The sequence below is a fragment of the Berghia stephanieae genome, chromosome 8, assembly GCF_034508935.2.
Source record: "Berghia stephanieae isolate SIO BIC M18660-M18661 chromosome 8, UCSD_Bste_1.3, whole genome shotgun sequence".
Classification (NCBI taxonomy): Eukaryota; Metazoa; Mollusca; class Gastropoda; order Nudibranchia; family Aeolidiidae; genus Berghia; species Berghia stephanieae.
The window spans coordinates 46,493,595-46,515,934 of NC_088367.1; the positions used below are offsets into that span (position 1 = coordinate 46,493,595).

At 33.4% G+C, this 22,340-nt stretch overlaps 1 protein-coding gene across 4 annotated transcripts in view; it reads left to right on the forward strand.

Moving 5' to 3' along the window:
* Positions 1-22,340, forward strand: part of LOC144978777 (myotubularin-related protein 13-like) — an 84,134-nt gene that overhangs the window by 11,870 nt on the left and 49,924 nt on the right. For all 4 annotated transcript variants that reach the window (XM_078925253.1, XM_078925256.1, XM_078925257.1 and 1 more), the window contains exons 7-19: positions 960-1,068; positions 11,941-12,054; positions 12,771-12,848; positions 13,644-13,757; positions 14,097-14,225; positions 14,654-14,752; positions 15,541-15,692; positions 16,034-16,196; positions 16,406-16,555; positions 17,367-17,435; positions 18,517-18,651; positions 19,234-19,383; positions 20,744-20,931. In XM_078925253.1, coding sequence (XP_078781379.1) covers positions 960-1,068; positions 11,941-12,054; positions 12,771-12,848; positions 13,644-13,757; positions 14,097-14,225; positions 14,654-14,752; positions 15,541-15,692; positions 16,034-16,196; positions 16,406-16,555; positions 17,367-17,435; positions 18,517-18,651; positions 19,234-19,383; positions 20,744-20,931 — 1,650 coding nt within the window. The remainder of the gene's footprint in view (positions 1-959; positions 1,069-11,940; positions 12,055-12,770; positions 12,849-13,643; positions 13,758-14,096; positions 14,226-14,653; positions 14,753-15,540; positions 15,693-16,033; positions 16,197-16,405; positions 16,556-17,366; positions 17,436-18,516; positions 18,652-19,233; positions 19,384-20,743; positions 20,932-22,340) is intronic.

Consider the following 22,340-nt stretch of genomic DNA (forward strand, 5'->3'; position numbering starts at 1 on the left):
TTCTAGAACTTTTTACTATCCCATTTTCTTCATTTTTACTGGCGCTGATATAACCTTAATGTGTTGCAAGTGCTGTAAAACCATTAAAAACAAAAAAAAACAGTAAAACAAAAAATGCGGAATTGTACGCATTTTCAGTGATTGTACGCTTGTACACATTTCCCCCAAGATGGTACCCATTTTCAGTGTGCAGAGTCACTTCAGTTTTCTTTACTTGTAATTCATATTATTACTAGCCTATTGAGAAACCTTGGTGACCAAGTGGATATTCACATATTTTTTGACCAATTATGATCTTCATGCTGGGAGGTAGAATTCTGAAAGGATTTGATTATAGTCTTGGGAACATCATTTTTGCTGCAATTGAGCTTGTGTGGTGTGACTTTATGTAATTATACCTTCCTCTTACTTTCACAATGGTTATTTTCCGTCAATTTCAGGATTGTACCCATTTTTATGAAATCTCCCCCATTTTGAGGTCCCATTGTACACATTCTCATCAGATAGGGTTGGCAGCTCTGTTACTTACTTTACCGGAGTTCTGTCTCCGTACAGAGGTTGAATGTCATGGAATGCCATTCTTCATGCTCAAAGGCCGTTACAGAGCAGTCGATTATCTTTTTGCCAGTTGTTGCCTCCACATTTCCTATCCAGGACCTTTAATGATTAGTGTGTTATTTATTTACAATTAAAGTTACAGAGTCCAAAAATGGTAAAATCCTTTTTAGTTTATATTCACATCAAAGGCATAACCTAGCATTCTTTTACTTCAATACGTTTTGATCCAAAAAACCGATAAGAAAGGCATAAAACAGTCACATGAACAACAACTGTCTCTCTCAAATGGATCTAATGTTTTGAGTGTTAAACATAAAAGTCTGAAATACACGTTTTTCGGAACTTATTCAAATGGTTTGCAACATTCATCGTCGAACTCATTGTTGATTCTCTGTCCACAGATATGTGTATATACCTGTTCTCCCATCGACCTTACTTGAAGTGCTCAACTCACCCACCCCCTTCATTGCTGGGATTCATGCAACGCTCAAAGCTGACATCTCAGACTTTGTAAGTTCTTGGTTTAAAAAAAATAATTTTTTTTTTTCTTGGCTTGTTCAGGTGATTAACACCCCCCCCCCCCCCCAAAATAAAAAAAAAAAAAGCAAAACAAAAAAAATACAGGAAAAGATGCATCATATATAACCCATTGCCTCAAAATGGATTACATTAGGGTGAGCAGACATACAACAACTGATTTTAAAGTCAAAATGCTAGGAAATCTGATATTTTAGATTTTGTCAGTGTAAAAGCTGATGTTCTTTCTCCCTAATAAAACATAAAAACTTGAACCAAATGTGGTGTCTCTCCTTATTAATTCAATTTTTAGCATCTTAACTACACAGACAAAATTCTGTTTTGAGGTGATGGATCACAATAGGTCAAAGTTCGCAGGTATGCCCTTGCTGTGCTGGAAAGTCAATTTTTCTTTGGAAGAAGTATCTATGATTTATTCAGCATGTGAGGATCACATCTTCTATTTATGTGATTGCTTTAATGAGACAATGTTTCAGTAAACGTATTGCACGGTATTGTAGTAGCTGTCAACTTTCAATGGAATACTTTTTTTTCCTTCCACGGTCTTTTAAGTATATTGAAAACTTATTTTTACATTTATAAAAAATCCATTTTTGCTTCTTCTTTTCTTTAAAAATTCTTGTCTATTGTCAACATAAACAACAGTGTGTTGTTGATTGGCTAGAATACCAGTTACTTTCCATAGAAATATTCTTCATAGTGCCTAGGTGGGGTTCTTGCCCTCCGATAGTACAGGGTGGCACTTACTGTGTCTTCTATCCCCCGATATTTGTTTTCCAACATGCTTTCTGTGTTTGTCTTCGAATGAGATTACTTGGTTTTGTCCTGGCCCTGTTTTGGGAGATGATATTTTTTCCCTTGTAAATCATCTCTCTGTTATGCACTGTATTATGTTTTGTATACATATTATATATGATTTGTAAACATTTTAGTGTATTCCTCTTGTGTCTGGATGAGACTTTTAGGTGATCTCAAACTAAGTACTTTGAAAGTGTGCTCTTGGAATCTACATCTGTTCCCTATTTGAATGATTTCCCCTATGTCATACTTTTCCTCAAGTCCTTTTAATTGCACATCTAGAATGTTTTTACTATTCAATTTTCTTCCTTTTTACTGATGCTGATATGACCTAAATGTGTTGTGAGCGCCGTAAAACCCTTTGAAATAAACAAAGTTACTTTTGGATAGAAATATTCTTCATAGTGGCCAACTGTCTTGATAAAATCTGGACGGAGCCAATTTGGCAATCAGGAGAAGAAAAAATAAGTTGATTTTTTTATATTGTATGGAAATGATCCTTGCATGTTCCAAGATTATGATTTTTTAAAACTAGCAAATTAAAACAAGGAATAGAATAATCTCTAAGTCTAGATTTTAAAAAAAGATAGAGCTTTTATAAAGCGCAATATCCACTAAACATGCTCAAAGCATTATATAAGGGATCCCTGGCCAACAGAAACATTTAAATTTACGACGGGGCATGACGCCTGTTAGTTATATATATTACATTTTTTTTTTCGAACAGAGACAACTCATTATATTATATAATAGTCAAATCAAACTGCTGTTGTGGGTCATGACAGTATTGTGCATTGGGGGTGTCCTGTTTAAGCTCTTTGAAAAGATGGCCGCTATGATTCTTATTTGATAATAGCTTATCAGGGTATTAAGTAAAAGGGCTATATATATATATATATATATATATATATATATATATATATATATATATATATATATATATATATATATATATATATATCAAGGACAACTATACTGAAAGGACAATCATGGAATCTTCAGGCAACGCTAGTGGGGGCCAACAAAACATAGAGAAAATTTACACCAAAATAACAGCAGGGGCATTATTATATGGCAAGATCTACCTTTTTAGAGAGTGATTGTGAATTCTGGGTCCAAAAAAATAATTAATGATTATTATTATCAGCAGTGAATAAGAGTAGCCAAGAAACGGAAAGGATGAGTAGTTAGATATTCTAAAAACTGACCTTATAGTGATTGATTCAGGATAATTTCTTTAGAAGCTTGATTAATGAATGTACATGTAAAGTGATGATGAAGATGAAGGTGAACAATTACATGAAGGGGAAAGGAGATGTAAAATATCAACAAAGGGAGGTAATCTGCGGAGGATGATCCCAAGAAAAAGATGAATACCAAAATATCTACTAAGGGATACAATAGTCGGATTTTTAATAAGGGGCGCACCTTTGTCTTCTTTTTCTCAGCTGTTCACAATGTACAGCTGCAAAAATTTGTATGAACCTCTGGATCATTTTGTCCTAGTAAAATATATTTTTTCACGAATTTTAAAACAATAGGAAAGAATTTCACTTATTACAGCTATATTAAAATCGATAACTAGTAAGTATTGGAATCTAAATATGATTATAGTGTCAAAAATATGATTTTCCGCTTATCCATTTTGAAAGAATTTGTTAAAATGGAATGTTCAATTAATTGAAACTTATATGATGTTCGTACAGAATCCGAATATGAAGGAACGACAGACATGTTTACATTTTATAACAAGCAATATACGTTATTGATGAATACAAATGAAAGTGAACATTACGCGCTTCCAACATTATTTTGATTTCAAATTTTTGAGAAATAGCTTGTTCTTTATGCCAAAGAGGATTACATAAATTTAATGTAGACCAGTCAAAAGTAGAAATTCATCAATTTATGATACAATGTTTCCACAAATATGTGCTTGTGTTCAAAAACAATAACATGCAAAACTGAGGGTTGATTGTGAAATTCCAGTTCCATAGCTGTCCTCTTTAATTAATGACTTATCGATAGATAAAAGTGGACTTCTTTTCGCAGCCTTACGAGAGAGGAACCGATAGAGATTCCGTATCATATCGTATTGTTTAAGAGCTTATAGGTTTAAAAGAAAACTTAAAATGCTGTGTGAAACGTTCATGCATAGATACAATTTTTCAAAGTTAAATATAAACGTTCATTGTTAATTTGACAATTTTGAGTATTTAATCACTAGTTCAAATGAGTTAAAGCTAGAGATTCATATCAGTCTTCGGTAATTGTGACGTGATGTAAATAAAAAGCAATAAATTACAAAGTCAAAATGGGATGCAAACTACATTAGTTGTTACTTTATAACAGTTAATGTGTGTTGCTTTTATTCGGAAAATAGTATGATATGAACTCATAACCACTAGCCGGAACTACCGTGTCACAAGATTATTTTGAAAAACGATGAATTCATCTTACTTTGTGGTGCGAAAATGTTTACATTTTTAGCAGAGTAAAATCTCTAATTTTATGACAGGGGTTTTAAAGTAGATTTTTATAGGTCGTGAAGAAGAAATCTTTTTTGTGATATGGCATCACAATACGGGCCAAAATGTTTATTCAGTTAATAGAAATTGATTCGGAGGTTGACACAAAGTTTTACAACTTTTGATAGAAGGACATCTGAGAAAAACTAGAAAAACATGCGCCATTCATAAAAAAATCTGACTACTATACTATAGTTCATTCCTTACAGTCAATGAGTAGCATCAGAATCAGATCTATAGTTCCCTTCCATGTAGTCAAGAGTTAATTAATAGAGTTACTTCTCAGATCATTGAGACAAAACTATATATTCAGACTACTAGTACAATCCTATCAGTCAATGGATCCATAATTCCCTCCCATAGTCACAGAGATAATTAGAGTGATTGAGTTGGGTGAGTGTAACTGTTGTAACAGTAACATCTCAGACTCAGATCATTTTGATCAATGATGCAAAACTATATATTCAGAGTACTAGTCCCATACGATTGACAGTCATATCAGCAACACCAGATCCATGTAATGGGCATAACTATATATTCAGAGTCCAAGTTCCATCATATATGGTAATATCAGACCCACTAACTATTCTAGTCTAGCTATCTAGCAATAGCAATGACTACTATCTATCTAGCAACTGTTGTTAGTATTGTTAGTAGTAAAAGGACTGTTCAGACACTGTTCAAGTTCCAGTTGTGAAGTTGACGTGACGAGCAAAGGGCCCTCTAGACTTATACACGAGACTAATACAATAAAGTCAATATTTATCAGTTAACCATATAGAAAAAAAAGATATAAGTATAAAGCCACAAGCCATAATAAAATAAGAAACAAATCCGAATCAGGATGTCAGTCTGATCACCATATCTGAATCTGTGCGACTCGACAGAGCAAGCACGACAACGGGTCTATCTATTGTCTGCAGGAACTACAGCCAGATGCTAATTCTAAACATTTCTTAAATAATAATTATTACGCAATTATTATTGGTACTTACCACTTTTCAAAGATTCTGGTTCGATAAATTAGCCATAGATCTATCTAGTTATTAAAAGCAATTGAAAGCAGATTCGTACTTTCGATTTTAAAAAATGAAAACAAACCCAATCACTCAATTTGTAAGAGGGCGTCATAAAAAATAGTTCATACTTTCCAGTAAAATTGTTGATAGTTCACTACTTTTTATATATTTTCATATCATTCAAGATATAAGAAATATTATTTAAAACTTACGGTCGCCAATTAACCAATTTCTTATAAAGTACCGAAATCATAAGAACAGAACCAATTATTGCGCATTCAAGGAAATTGTACCAAGGCAGAAAAGTAGTCGTTTTGCTTGAAATCGTTATCCATCCAATGGCCCCCACTAGCAGGGGCTGAAGATTCCACATGTCAATCCTTTCAGTATAGTAATCCTTGATATATATATATATATATATATATATATATATATATATATATATATATATATATATATATATATATATATATATATATATATATATATATATATATATATATATATATATATATATACTTAGCATATTTCATTCATAGCTTCTATATTTATACTTATTTAGTTAATTGGATTTAAAGTCCTACAAAAAAGAAGCTTTATTTTTTAAAGATTTAACATGTTTTGCAAGAGATTCTTTTTTGCTTTTCTTATTCATGTGTAAGAATGACAAATGTTTCTTTCAAAAGTGTTTTGCTATTGACCCAAATAAAGTGTGTGAAAGGAATACCATCCCAATTCCATGCATACAGTCGGTAGCAGGCGTTGGAGGGTGATTGGCCCCATGAATTAAATTTTTGATACTTGAATTTCTGCCATTTAGATAACAATTAAAAAAAAAACAAAAAAAACAGGTGTTGTTCTGTGAATTTTTTCAGAAGGAAGGTAGTGAAATGTAAAAATTGTAAATGACATTTTTTTTACCCTTGGAAATAATATCTGTAGCTCAATGGTATAGTCTCTGCTTCGTACCAGGAAGGTACTGAGTTTGACTCCCAACGGCCCTGTTTGGCCTTGAGCAAGTCACCTCCTCGCACTTTGCAGTGCTGCAATGCAGCTGATTCCAGGGTTATTCCAGTTTTCCCATGGACTCTAAAGACATATTTTAAAAATTTTTATTTAAAAAAAATTATATGATATTATATTGATTGTGGGATATTGAGACGTTGTGTTGATGAGACCTACAGATAGCTTGAGGCTGCTGGAATCTTCTTTTGTTAGCTGCAGGCCTCGAAAAAACCCTATATCTATGATCTTTAAACTATCATTCACATGTGTGTGTGTGTGTGTGTGTGCGTTTTATTCTTTTTCTAAGCACTGGTTATCAATATGGCCTTCAAAGTTAAGTGTGGCAAGCGAATTTGCACAATATTTGTAAAAGCAAATTTTGAAAATTCAAAATTTTCATTTTGATTGAACACCCAATAACGTATGTTTGAATACTGACTCTTAGTTTGTCACAACTGATTTGGTAAGTCATTTTGCCTACTCTCTATGGATGGAAAAAGTTTGGTATCTCCAACAGTAATCACCCTTTCATTTTCTTTTCATTTCCTTTTTTTTTTTTTTTGTTTTTTTGTTTCCTGTGTTGTATAATTGTATTTTTCTTTTCACTTTTCACACAAAAATGTTGTCAACTCCTCTTTAATTGTTTCTTCGAGTCTTAATTCCAAATCAGTGCTGACAGTTTTCCTCGGATTTGCAGAAATCTGCGATTTTATAGTCAGAAGAGGAATTTCCTCCTTTTGAAAAACAAAAACAATCAAATTTACTGGCAGTGAAAGAGTCGATGTGTGGCTGAACAAACAAGTAGTCAAGAGTTAATTAATAGAGTTACTTCTCAGATCATTGAGACAAAACTATATATTCAGACTACTAGTACAATCCTATCAGTCAATGGATCCATAATTCCCTCCCATAGTCACAGAGATAATTAGAGTGATTGAGTTGGGTGAGTGTAACTGTTGTAACAGTAACATCTCAGACTCAGATCATTTTGATCAATGATGCAAAACTATATATTCAGAGTACTAGTCCCATACGATTGACAGTCATATCAGCAACACCAGATCCATGTAATGGGCATAACTATATATTCAGAGTCCAAGTTCCATCATATATGGTAATATCAGACCCACTAACTATTCTAGTCTAGCTATCTAGCAATAGCAATGACTACTATCTATCTAGCAACTGTTGTTAGTATTGTTAGTAGTAAAAGGACTGTTCAGACACTGTTCAAGTTCCAGTTGTGAAGTTGACGTGACGAGCAAAGGGCCCTCTAGACTTATACACGAGACTAATACAATAAAGTCAATATTTATCAGTTAACCATATAGAAAAAAAAGATATAAGTATAAAGCCACAAGCCATAATAAAATAAGAAACAAATCCGAATCAGGATGTCAGTCTGATCACCATATCTGAATCTGTGCGACTCGACAGAGCAAGCACGACAACGGGTCTATCTATTGTCTGCAGGAACTACAGCCAGATGCTAATTCTAAACATTTCTTAAATAATAATTATTACGCAATTATTATTGGTACTTACCACTTTTCAAAGATTCTGGTTCGATAAATTAGCCATAGATCTATCTAGTTATTAAAAGCAATTGAAAGCAGATTCGTACTTTCGATTTAAAAAATGAAAACAAACCCAATCACTCAATTTGTAAGAGGGCGTCATAAAAAATAGTTCATACTTTCCAGTAAAATTGTTGATAGTTCACTACTTTTTATATATTTTCATATCATTCAAGATATAAGAAATATTATTTAAAACTTACGGTCGCCAATTAACCAATTTCTTATAAAGTACCGAAATCATAAGAACAGAACCAATTATTGCGCATTCAAGGAAATTGTACCAAGGCAGAAAAGTAGTCGTTTTGCTTGAAATCGTTATCCATCCAATGGCCCCCACTAGCAGGGGCTGAAGATTCCACATGTCAATCCTTTCAGTATAGTAATCCTTGATATATATATATATATATATATATATATATATATATATATTATATATATATATATTATATTATATATATATATATATATTATATATATATATACTTAGCATATTTCATTCATAGCTTCTATATTTATACTTATTTAGTTAATTGGATTTAAAGTCCTACAAAAAAGAAGCTTTATTTTTTAAAGATTTAACATGTTTTGCAAGAGATTCTTTTTTGCTTTTCTTATTCATGTGTAAGAATGACAAATGTTTCTTTCAAAAGTGTTTTGCTATTGACCCAAATAAAGTGTGTGAAAGGAATACCATCCCAATTCCATGCATACAGTCGGTAGCAGGCGTTGGAGGGTGATTGGCCCCATGAATTAAATTTTTGATACTTGAATTTCTGCCATTTAGATAACAATTAAAAAAAAACAAAAAAAACAGGTGTTGTTCTGTGAATTTTTTCAGAAGGAAGGTAGTGAAATGTAAAAATTGTAAATGACATTTTTTTTACCCTTGGAAATAATATCTGTAGCTCAATGGTATAGTCTCTGCTTCGTACCAGGAAGGTACTGAGTTTGACTCCCAACGGCCCTGTTTGGCCTTGAGCAAGTCACCTCCTCGCACTTTGCAGTGCTGCAATGCAGCTGATTCCAGGGTTATTCCAGTTTTCCCATGGACTCTAAAGACATATTTAAAAATTTTTATTTAAAAAAAATTATATGATATTATATTGATTGTGGGATATTGAGACGTTGTGTTGATGAGACCTACAGATAGCTTGAGGCTGCTGGAATCTTCTTTTGTTAGCTGCAGGCCTCGAAAAAACCCTATATCTATGATCTTTAAACTATCATTCACATGTGTGTGTGTGTGTGTGTGTGTGCGTTTTATTCTTTTTCTAAGCACTGGTTATCAATATGGCCTTCAAAGTTTAGTGTGGCAAGCGAATTTGCACAATATTTGTAAAAGCAAATTTTGAAAATTCAAAATTTTCATTTTGATTGAACACCCAATAACGTATGTTTGAATACTGACTCTTAGTTTGTCACAACTGATTTGGTAAGTCATTTTGCCTACTCTCTATGGATGGAAAAAGTTTGGTATCTCCAACAGTAATCACCCTTTCATTTTCTTTTCATTTCCTTTTTGTTTTTTTTTGTTTTTTGTTTCCTGTGTTGTATAATTGTATTTTTCTTTTCACTTTTCACACAAAAATGTTGTCAACTCCTCTTTAATTGTTTCTTCGAGTCTTAATTCCAAATCAGTGCTGACAGTTTTCCTCGGATTTGCAGAAATCTGCGATTTTATAGTCAGAAGAGGAATTTCCTCCTTTTGAAAAACAAAAACAATCAAATTTACTGGCAGTGAAAGAGTCGATGTGTGGCTGAACAAACAAGTGCAATTTCAATTTCCCACTCCCCATAAGTTAGCTGGAGTGTCAATGATAGTTTTTCACCTCAATTACTCTACAAGTGGGTATTAAGTACAGTAAAAATGGGGTTTTAGTTTCTTCCTTTTTTACTTTTTGTCACCATCAGTCTGTACTGTTGTATTCTTTTTTCTTTCACTTTTCACTCAACAATTTTGTTGTCTCCTCTTTAATTGTTGTTTTTTCCAGTCTACAATATAAATGTCAATCAAAATATTTATTTCATCCACAATACTGGATATTGAAATACAAGGAATTTGTTTTCATAATTTTTTATTTGTTTCAGTCTACCCATACATTACAGTTTTGTTCTAGTTTTTTTCTTCGTAACGCTATGATAAGCTGTATAAAAAAAGGCATAATTAAATCGAAACATACACCATTTGATTTGTGTATATACCTGATATTATTCTATTTTCTTTATTTTCAATTTATACATTTTTGTGGCATTCTTTTGTCTCTCTAATTTGATTTTTTTGTGAAGTATCTTGCAATTCAAGAGCAACAATTTTTTTTTACTGTGGGCATTTTTCTTTGTACATGCTAAAAGGTAATGCATTTAATGCTCTTGAATTGCGATGAAAGAAAACTTGATATTTTTCTATCTAATGTGTATATTAAGTGTCACCCTTCACCTCTTTATGATATTGATATCATCGTCCATTTTTTAGGTCTTTTGACTTCAAAGTTTATCTCTTGTTTAATGTTCGGATAAACCCAAGACAAATTTTATTTTGTCAAGTTGAAATGTGACAGACTATTAATTTTTTTTTTTTCATTATGTATAAATGCATATATATATATTTTATTTTATTTTTTTCAACTTTCCCATGCAATGTAGTGAAACTAATGATAACTATTTTAACACATGTAGCACATCTTTCATGTCTTACTTTAGAATTTGGTATTATCTACTTGAGAATAATTGCCATTAAAAATGTTCTTTGCTCTGACATGCATTATTAAATTCAAATAATCTTATAATCCGCTTTTAAAAAACTGCCAACTGGATTTGGAAATGGTGAACGAGGTATCTGATTATCCACAACAAAACTTTGTTTAGGTCTGAGATTTCAATGTGCTGCCCAGAGAATTGACAAATGACCAAACTGTGTATGTTAGAATGTCTAGTGTTTCTTGCATCATAGAATCATATTATACTAGGCTGAGCTGAAGAACTTCTTAGTGCCTTCAGTTTAGGACCCCAAAAAAAGATCATACCAACTTACTGGTCATAATGGTCTGATGATTATAAACAAGCAACCTTTGGTAATCACGTCCTCTCAAAATGTGTGTAAATATCTGTCGTCTTAAGGAAAAAGACCGTATGTGGCCTCTTATTCCAAGTAAACATACAGTCTTTTTCCTTACGATGGCAGATATGTTCTTAGCAATAGGCTGTAATAGTGTTTTCTTTTTTCCTGAGAGATAGAGGTTCTCCTAATGGTTTGTGTGCACTGTTATTAGATGTATCAAAAATTTGTAGTAAAAATTGTTTCAAATTATATATGCTGAGATCAATCAGGGATAACACACAAAGAGAAATTTACAAGAAATTTGAGAAGAAAATCGGCACAACTTAAGTGGAAATGTGTGTGGATGGATTTAAAACTTGAAAACTTATCACTATGTTTCAGAGAGTCTAATGGCTTATTTATTTTTGTGTCCTAATGCAAACCATTATAATTTTTAAAAAAAATCAGAATTAATTTCACATAATTTTCTCCGAATGCTACAGTGTTTTTAGAATTAAATTGATTATTTTTAACTCCTTTTATTAAACCCAAGGAGGAAATTCACTTTTAGGTATGCATCAGGGAAAGTCTGGAAGAACCCAGGCATCAGCTATGGTGCAGCACTGCAAAGTGAACAATGGTGAAGTGACTGCTCAAGGCCAAACAGAATAGCAGACAGTATTGAACTTGTACCTTTGGAGTACTAAGCAAAAGTCATACTGCTGTGCCACACTGCCTTAATTAATGTTACAGAATGATAAATAATCCATTTTAAGCTCCCCCTCCCCCCCCACCCCCCATTGCTGCTTCATTCTTGAAAGAAATTTTAAAAATTCATTTTTGATATACAATAAATATTGTGAATTGTGTATTTTCAGTTGGATGTGATAATTGTAGATCTGGATGGTGGGAGTGTGCGTCTGCCAGAGAATGTCACCATCCCATCTATCACTGAGAGTGCTCTCAACAGAGCAAAGCAAGCACTGACTATGGTATGGGCAAGCTATTGCTTAAAGCCAAGAGATTATTATTATTATTATTATTATTATTATTATTATTATTATTATTATTATTATTATTATTATTATTATTATTATTATTATTATCATTGTTTTTTTGTTTTTTTGTTAAACATGAAAACTTGGAAGTTCTAAAGAACCGGGATTAATATTGGATCTTCTCTTTGAAATAGACGCAATTGCCATATTACTGCTATGTAGACAATAGAATGGCAATGTCTAATTAAATATTTTTTAGGAAGCACTCATTTTGCTTTCTAATATATTTATTCTTACCTTTTTATTGGGGTCATGATGGATAAGGGATACTCTTAAATGGGAGAGTCCCGGATTCCAGGCCTGCTGTTGACATCTCATTTTTTTCTTCTTTTAGCTCCTATACTTTAATTTTGCGGTACTGCAATGGGATATCTGAAGTACATCTCAGGATACTGATGACTTCAGCACCCAATTTAAAAAAAAATTTAATGTAAAAGAAAGATTTTTCTTTCAGATTCAGTCCATCTGTTTAATCAAGATTTCAAGGTTGATCACCATAATATAAATTCTTAACATGTTGATTTTTAACGTACATATCAAATATGAACACTTCGAGAGTTTGCTAAAAATTAGTCGCAGTATATTCTAACTTCTTCGATTGCAGTTATTCATTCGTTCTATATTTCATTTTTTTTTTTTATACCTTCCAGATACTAAATCCAGATTTGCTTTGTGCTGATTATGCCTTCTTGGCATCTCCCAGAAAACTGACCCCCATTGTCCATAGGGTAAGAAGAATGATTTTGATTGACTTTTATTGATTTTCTGTACTGTTTGATAGATCTAGGTCCTTCATTCAACTCAAAATAATGATTTCTTTCAGGTCCAAAATATGGTAATATGGGAATGTTGACTAAAATACGCTGAATGCAGAAAGTCAGAATTTGTAATAAAAAGGGGGGGAAAATGATAAAAATGGAAAAGTTGAAGGTCATTAAAAATCGTCTCCTCCTAGATGAGAATCTCAGTAGTCAGGCAAATGATTGTCTTAGGAATTGCAGGATTTTCCTGCCCTCGACTAGCTTGATATGTCTCCATAAATTCAGTGAATGTTAAATTTTGATATTTTTGGATTTTTGAACATGTTGAAAATATTATTTGTTTTTGGAAAAAAAATATGAGAAAATGACCATAGATATTGGGAAAAATATGAAAAATAATTTCAAATGGTTGAGGTTGGTTGGCAAGTCTGCATAATTCCAAAATTTGGCGGTGTCATTTTCAGTCTCATTTGAAGAAATCGACAATAGTGTTTAGTTCTTTTAATGTCTTGCATTTTACTGGATTTAGGCTCATCTTTTCTGACCCAGCAATTGATGCTTACTATATTTTTAGATTGTGCCAGTTTCTACTCGGAATATCTTTGCCTCGTGAATAAAAGTGATTTAAGTACAAAAAAAATAAATAAAAAAGGATAAAAATGCATTTAAAAAAAGAATCAACTTTCAATAACATGTTCCACAAGTAGAAAAACATTAATTAAAAATATTCATTTTTTAAAAAACACTTTAATATTTTTCCAGGATAAAGAGCTGAGGGCTGTTTTCATTAGAATGTTTGCAGAGTTGTTTGCAGGTTACAGATCTAGTCTTGCCTTGGTCAGGATACACCCTAATCCTTACATTTCCTTTCACAAGGTGAGTTTCAAGTATTGAATTAAAGTTGCCTATTTTATGTTTAATTCTGATTGTAAAAATCATTTGAGAACTTCTCATTAAGTCCATCTTGCAGGTAATATTTTTCTGATATCTAAATTGACGTGTTTTAAATTTTTAACCTCAGTGCTGTGTTGTTCTTTAGATTTAATCAATTGAAATCAAGGCAACATGTAACTGGTTCTTTCCGTCCTCATCCCCTCCCAATAAACCTTACAAAGTGTTAAAAATAAAATAAAATACTTGGACTATGAACAAACTTCTTTCAGTTCATATTCAGCAATTTTCCATTTTATTTAAATATTTTTGTTTCTATTCCAGGCCAATTTTCTCGGAGAAAGAGATATGGTGGACGAGGAGTTTTTAGTCCGAGTCATTGATGGGATGGCCTTCAGTGCCTTCATTGCAGAGAGAGGTCCTCCATACAGAGTGACAGATATCTTTGACGAGGTAAGAAGTTGGAGTCAAGGAATTCACCATTTTGAACGTCATAAATTTATGGCAGCAGAAAATGCCTTTTGACTTACAGCCTTAAAACAGTATTATGTCTAAGGGATTTGGATTCTGAAATTTTAAAAATTTAAAGTAAAAAAAAAAAGAGAGATGTGAGTAAAAGTTTATATATAATTTTTGAAGAAAAAGAATAAGTGAGAAGAATTAGAATTTTATATTGTAGAGTATTTTGTCTCTTCTCAGCATCTGAGTCACATCGGCATAATACCTTTTTCAGGTGACGGGTCACATGTCAGGTTTTCATTTTTTTTGTTGGGTCATTGTTAATATTGAAAAGAAGAGGCATGAAGAGAGAGATAATACTGATTAATCGTGTTCATTTTATTTGTTTGTTAAAGATATTTTGTTTCTTTTTTCTTCTTCAGGTTTCTGCTACAATAGAAGAACAGCTGAGAGATGAAACAAATGATAAAGCCAGGATGATGGCCAATATCAAAGATCTGGCAACACAGCTGTACATTAATGTAAGAATTTGTAAAGCACTTTGAGCACTTTAAGTGGATAAAAGCTCTATTTTTTGGGGGGTTTATTTTGTTGAAATTAAAAAAAAAATATTATTATTATATGGAAAGCACTTAATGATTCTTTCTTATTGACTGTAAGCACCCCCACCCCCCCCCACCCTACACACTTGAATATCAATAAGAATAGAGTGTGATCCATTAATAGAATATATGTGCATATGGGCGGTGTTCTCTATCTTTCTTTCGATTCCACCTCTGCAGATTGTTAAAGGAGTCATGGTCATAAGCTGGTTTCAGTTTAAAGACTACATTCAGAAACAAAAAAAAAAGCACATCCTTTTGACCTAAATTTTTAAGTGCATGATACACTTAATAGGCACAATGCTGTAATAGCAATTATTGATTTACCAAACCTTTTGCATCTTATTATGCATTATATTTGAACTTTTCAATATGCTGTGCTGAATTTATCATGAATAATTGTAAGTGAGGAGTACATGCAATTTGGCTGTCTCTATCATGCAATATTCTCTTTTTTGACTTTCCCCCACAAAAACCGTCATAAATTAGACATTGTCCATATACCTATAAACTTGCATCTTCTTAAAATTTGTTGTTTTCATATGTTTAGTCTCAAAACAATTGTTTTTTTTTTTTTTGTTTTTTTTTTTCTTTCACTAGATATAAATTTATTGAAGTGCTTGTCCACTATGAAATGTAATTATTGATTTTCTATCTTTTAAATTATTTTTTTGTTTTGTGTGTGTGTCTGATTTTCGTTTGTCCAGGAATATCCCAACCAAGAGCCATACATCCCTAAAGTGCCCAAGGTGACGGAAGGAGCGTACGCACGCATTCACCAGCCACTCTTCCTGTCACTCAACTGTGAGTTGGTGCAAGACATCATTGATGAAGGGATGGTTAACAACAATGCCAGGAAGTATGTCATTGCATCATATTTGATTGTGATTTTTTTAAAAAAAGCTACCTTAATTATACATAGACTGATAAACTAGTCCAGGAGTTTAGTTTTAATAGAATTTTTTAATGCTGTTAAAATTGTTTAAATATCGTTGTAAAGAACATACTATGCTTAACTATGCTTGGGATCGTGAATAGCTCATACGGTAGTGTCACGATCTCCCCGGCCAGGCGGAGCTGTCATACCAGTAAGGTCGCGGGTTCGAGCCCCCATCGCCGTGGCGAAGATTTTATTCTCTGTTGTCTTCTGGCACTTTCCTACTCACTTCATTTCTTGTTATGCTTAACCTCAAATTTTAGGCTGACATCTGTTAGACCCCAGCAAGCTCGTATTGTGCCCATGGGAACATCTTCAAGGTCTTGGAGCCTCCAGAGAACCCTAGAGAATAATGCAAGGAGACTGGACGTCCTCAAGACGTGTGTGGGGTACATCTTCGATAACAAAATTTCTGAAGCTAGAATTGTAAGTTGTTCTTTCATCAAATTATGTCAGTTGAATTTATAACAAAAAACAAGAATTTACACACACACACGAATGATTCATCCTTAGTGTTTCATTCATCATGTTTTGTTGATAAAGGGGGAAACCCGAAACATCCACGGCATCTGTCTTTGTTTCTAAACTTATCGTTGTTATTTTCTCATGAACTCTTTCCATTTGTCTCTTTCCAGATATTCCCAGCAGTATTAAGAGCGTTAAGATCCCGCATAGCCCGACTGGCTCTGGTTCAAGAACTCGGAGAGCATGTGGGCAGTAATCGTGCCATGCTAGAACACTTGCAGTTTGACATGGTTGTCAAGCTGCTTAACTGTGCTCTGCTGGTAAGTCAGTTCTAGACTTCTCCACATTATTTTGTTGTTGGTGATTTTATGGGACGTTATACTTTCTGGATTTTGTTAAAAGTGCCGTAGAGCTGGACTTCATGGAATTGAAGTGTTGTAGAAATTGTTTTTGATTATGTTATTATTCTTGGTGTTGTTTTTGTAGTTGTTGTTATTATAAGAATAATAATAATAATTATTATTATTATTATTATTATTATTATTATTATTATTATTATGATTATTATTATTATTATTATTATTATTATTATTATTATTATTATTATTATTATCATCATCATCATATCATCATCATCATTACTTTTTTGTTGGAGATGGTCAGAATTTGTTATCCGTCCAAGTATAATTTAAGTTCCTTGCAAACTGCTACATTCATAGTGTAATAAAACATACTCGTTAAAACAATCATTTTAAAACTCTACAATCACACAGTTGTCCTTTAGTCGGTCGATCACTCAACTAACTGGATTGCTTTTAAATCCTTATAGAATTGGGTTATTTTTCTGACCTTTTCTTTTTCTGTCCACCAGCTTTGATTGATTGGGAAGGTTTTTCAATGCGCCATCATATTCTGAGGGTAGCCAGAAATCCTGTTAACGATACAAAAATAAAGATAAAAAATGACTCCATTGGCCTTATGGCTCATAGAGCTTAACACTACCACATGTTGCATTTTAATTTTTGTCAAAAACAACAATATATTTGATATTTCGTTGAGAGAAATTTGATTCCATTGTCAATTTTGTCAATAATAATCCATAAATGTTTTGCTTTTTATTTTTATCTGCAGAATGACTCCAGTCTAGATGAAAATGGAGTTGCCGCTGGAATTCTTCCTTTGGCCACTTCTTTTTGTCGGGTAAGTTGAAAAGCGTTCCACTTATGCCAAACATAAATGTATAAATCAATTGATGATAGGTTATCCGTATGCATTTTGAAATATTTTTTTTCTCCTCCAGACTGCTTTTTGAAATTAGATTTTTAGAGGAAAATCGAGGAAAAACCTTTTTATATTTACAAGCGAATTTGATTCCAATCAGGATCTAAACCACAATTGTTCAGGCATTTAAAGGATGCAGTTGTTCCTTTATCTTGAGATTTTCTTAATTCTTTTTTTTTAAAGATCTGAACAAGTGTGTATGAAAGGTGTCAGACAAAGCAAGAAAGAAAAATGCAAGAAAAAAAACCATCCCAAAAAATCTAGTCGACCTCGACTGGGGATATACTTGATATTCTTTTTACTTTTAAAAAAAAATTCTTTTTTGTTTTTTGTTTTATTTTCAAATGAAATATGGCTTACTGTCTTAACGGAACTTAATGTTGAAACTTATATCTACAGTCACAAACTATGAAAGTTTGGATATATTTATATAAGCCTTTTTTTAGGAGAATGAAAGTCAATTATTTGGATTGCTGAAAAGGAACATTCCTTGTCTCTAATTGCTTTGAATTTAGATTTCCATTTCAACATCTGCCTCATTTTGTCAACAAAATTACATTATTCATGACTCCTAGAATTCATGTGTTGGGGAAACTAGAAGGAAATAAGCCCAACTGCTTCAGAATAAAGTGACGAGATCAAAGCAAAAAAAATATAAGCTCACCAATTACAAATAAATTGTTCAATGACAAGATTTGTCAATAAGGTGCACATTTATGAAATTAAATTTGATAATGAATTACACAGCTGCATGGAAAATGTTCTTTGTTAATCTATAAATAATTTACTCAATAATGATTCATTGTGAGGAGAAGAGATTAAAAGGTAGGCAAGAATTTTCTGCGAAAAAAAAAAAAAAGAAAAACTAAGATTTCAGCCCTAAACTTGTTTTCAGGCCAGTAAGATTTCTTTTTGAATTGTTAGAGATATATACTTCCTTTGCCATAAACTTCTGTGGATGGGATATCTGAACTAAATCAATATATTTTCCACCTTACAGAAACTTTGTACCGGTGTGATCCAGTTTGTGTACACCTGCATCCAAGATCATGCAGTGTGGGGCAACATGCAATTCTGGGAACAGGCCTTCTTCCAGGATGTACAGCATCAAATTAGACAGCTTTATCTACCCATGGTTTGTTTGACTTTTATAAAATTCTCTTCTTTCTCATCATTTTTTAAATTTATACTGCCTCCCGGGATGGGGTCTTTTGACCTCTCATGTTGGGCAGGAGGTCACTTGCTGTGTCTTCTATCCCATTATATCTGTTTTCTGAGTTGCTATCTGTCTTTGTATCGGAATGGGATTACTTGGTTTTATCCTGGCCATTGCTGGAGTCTGTGGCTGAGAGGGAAACAGTCAAGTGTATAGTGTTTGTTTTGGGGGGTGATATATGTTTACTTGTAGATCATCTCTTTTATGTATGGTAGATATATTTTTGTTTTGAACATATCTTGTATACATTTGAGTGTATTCTCTTACTGGGGTCCTGTGAAGGTATCTGGGTGAGACTTTGAGGTGATCTCTTACTATAAACATTGATTGTATGCTCTTGGAATCTACATCTTTTTCTTATTTGAACCAATTTCCCTTTGTCTTATTTTTTCATGGGTCCTTTAATTAAAAAAAAAAAGAGAAGAAAATGTTATTTGGTCACATTGACTTTTCTAATCATTTTCTCTTTTTTCTCTCATCCCTCCCTGCCCCTGTCCACAGTATGAAGAGCATTCTGTGATGATGGGCAAAATGACAGAAAGCACAGACAGCTCTATGAGTTCTGTCACAGTGCAGGAGTCCAATGTCAACAACGGGAACTCGGACTTCAAACCCAAACCCATTGGAACTCTGGAGATTGCTGCGGAACAGGTAGATAGTTTAACTTTTATTTCCATTTGTTGTAGCTTTCAACCATTATTAAAAGTTTGGAAAACTTATGGTGAAAAAAATCATGGGCATAAAAAAAATGTACAAGTCTGAGCCCTAACCCAAACTATTGAGACGTTTAATGATGTATAAGTGTTTGTTAATGGGCTTCAAATTCCATGATGATGATTAACAAGAAATCTTTCATATATAAATTTTAGCCGAGAGAAATTTTATGAGTTGCCTCTTCTGTAAGGAAGAAAGAATAGAGCATCAATTTTACAGTTTATTTCAAACTGGGTGAATTTTCATAGATGTGTCATACAATTAGGTTTGTAGTAGTGGTCCTTCAGAGTCAATGTTACAGGAAGTTTATTTCAAACTGGGTGAATTTTCATAGATGTATCATACAATTAGGTTTGTAGAAGTGGTCCTTCAGAGTCAATGTTACAGGAAGTTTATTTCAAACTGGGTGAATTTTCATAGATGTATCATACAATTAGGTTTGTAGTAGTGGTCCTTCAGAGTCAATGTTACAGGAAGTTTATTTCAAACTGGGTGAATTTTCATTGATGTATCATACAATTAGGTTTGTAGTAGTGGTCCTTCAGAGTCAATGTTACAGGAAGTTTATTTCAAACTGGGTGAATTTTCATAGATGTATCATACAATTAGGTTTGTAGTAGTGGTCCTTCAGAGTCAATGTTACTGGAAGTTTATTTCAAACTGGGTGAATTTTCATAGATGTATCATACAATTAGGTTTGTAGTAGTGGTCCTTCAGAGTCAATGTTACAGGAAGTTTATTTCAAACTGGGTGAATTTTCATAGATGTGTCATACAATTAGGTTTGTAGTAGTGGTCCTTCAGAGTCAATGTTACAGGAAGTTTATTTCAAACTGGGTGAATTTTCATAGATGTATCATACAATTAGGTTTGTCGTAGTGGTCCTTCAGAGTCAATGTTACAGGAAGTTTATTTCAAACTGGGTGAATTTTCATAGATGTATCATACAATTAGGTTTGTAGTAGTGGTCCTTCAGAGCAGTAAGACTCATGGTGCCAGTGTTCTTTTTCCAGTTGCTATAGCATTGAATGGACAGCAGCAAAGTACTTTCTACTGGATGTATGGACCAGAGTGGGGACTAGAAAAAAAATCTTAATGGCACCGGGGATCATTACTGGCCCCTTTGCTTGTGAGGTAAATGCTCTCTAACTACTGAACTATTGGGACTCCCAAAATTGATTCGGTTTTTGCTGATTAGAATGAAAAAAATGAATCAATAAATTTTGTTTACTGCGTTTGGTTTGATATTTTCAAAAGATGCGGCAATATGAGTATGATAACATATAAATTTATTTCAGTTGAGAATTTGGCCAACCATGTCAAAGGAGAAACAGCAGGAGATGATAAACAATGAGGAGTCCACGGTCTACAGCCAGGCCATCCACTTTGCCTACAGAATGGTCTATTTGAGAGTCCCTATGGATACTTCCAGGTCTTTGAAGAATGCCATTGGAATGGATGAAAACAGTAGCACTGTCACACCAAGGTACATAATATATCCATGCATACAATCACTGTTCTTCAAGATTACCAATTTTCCATATTTTTACGGAATTCAGTATGTTATAAACCCTCAGTATATTTTCCAATCACCTGGAAAAAGTAAGTACACAATGTCTTTTTACTGGAGTTCAGCACTCAGAAAGGGGTCGGTCTATGTGTTTGTGTAAAAGTTCGGTAAATTTTTGCCTCTTGAATTGGCATCCCCGGTTCTTCTTTTTCTTTTCTTTATCCTTCCTCTAGATCAAGTTTTGATAATATTTTGAGCAGTGTAAGAAAGACCCTTTTTCCAAATTTAATTTGTAATGCTTCATAAATTCAAGATATTCTGTTGAAAAGATTTCTTTTTCTTTTCTTTATCCTTTCTCTAGATCAAGTTTTGATAATATTTTGAGCAGTGTAAGAAAGACCCTTTTTCCAAATTTAATTTGTAATGCTTCATAAACTCAAGATATTCTGTTGAAAAGATTTCTTGATTACTCTGAGGATTGAGTGGTCCCAATAGCCCAGTTTTGTAAAGAGACCAATATTGATCCTAAGTGGAGCTGAGATTTTTTTCGGACTCCTTTGTTCACCCAGCAGTGATTAGGTAGCTGGGTATGTTAGATCTGGTGGGAAGTGCGACAGATGCATCCTAACCAAAGTGTAAGCATGCAATTGTGAATGTCTGTTTAATGGTGCAGAAACTCAGTTGTCAGCCACATTGCAGTGACACGAAATAAGTAAGGACGAGGTGTGACTTGCTCAAAGCCACACAGAGAGGCAGGAGGAATTGAACTCAGTACCTCTTGGTTGCAAAACAAAAATAAAATTCCCTTTATTCATCCCATAGGGGAAATTTGTCTCTGGGATCCATTCCAAGGGAAGACTGGAATAACCCAGGTGTCAGCCGCAGTGCAGCGCTGCAAACTCAGGGCGAGGTGACTTGCTCAATGCCACAAAGCGCAGCGGCAGGTGATCAAACTCGTTACCTTTCGGGTACGAAGCGAAGACTGTACCATTGAGCCACGGTTCCCCCATAAAAGACCATATCGCTGTGTCACACCTTTAAAAGATATTAGAACTATGTTAAAAATTTGTCAGTACTCCATAATTCAGTGATGATGGTTTTCCTCGGATCTGAGGAAATCCGTGATTTTGGAGTCAAAGGAAGAATTTCCTCCTTTGAAAAAAATTACCCCCCACCCCTTCCTGATCAATGTATTGGTAGTGAGAGAGTTGAGTTGTGGAACATACAAGTGCAGTTTCTCACACTCATCAGAAGTTTACCATAGTATCAATAATAATTTATCATCTCAGTTGATCTAAATGTGGAGGTTAATGCAGTAAAGATGGGGCTTAGGGAGCAGCGTGGCTAAGCGGTACAGTCTTTGCTTCGTACCCAAAAAGGTAACG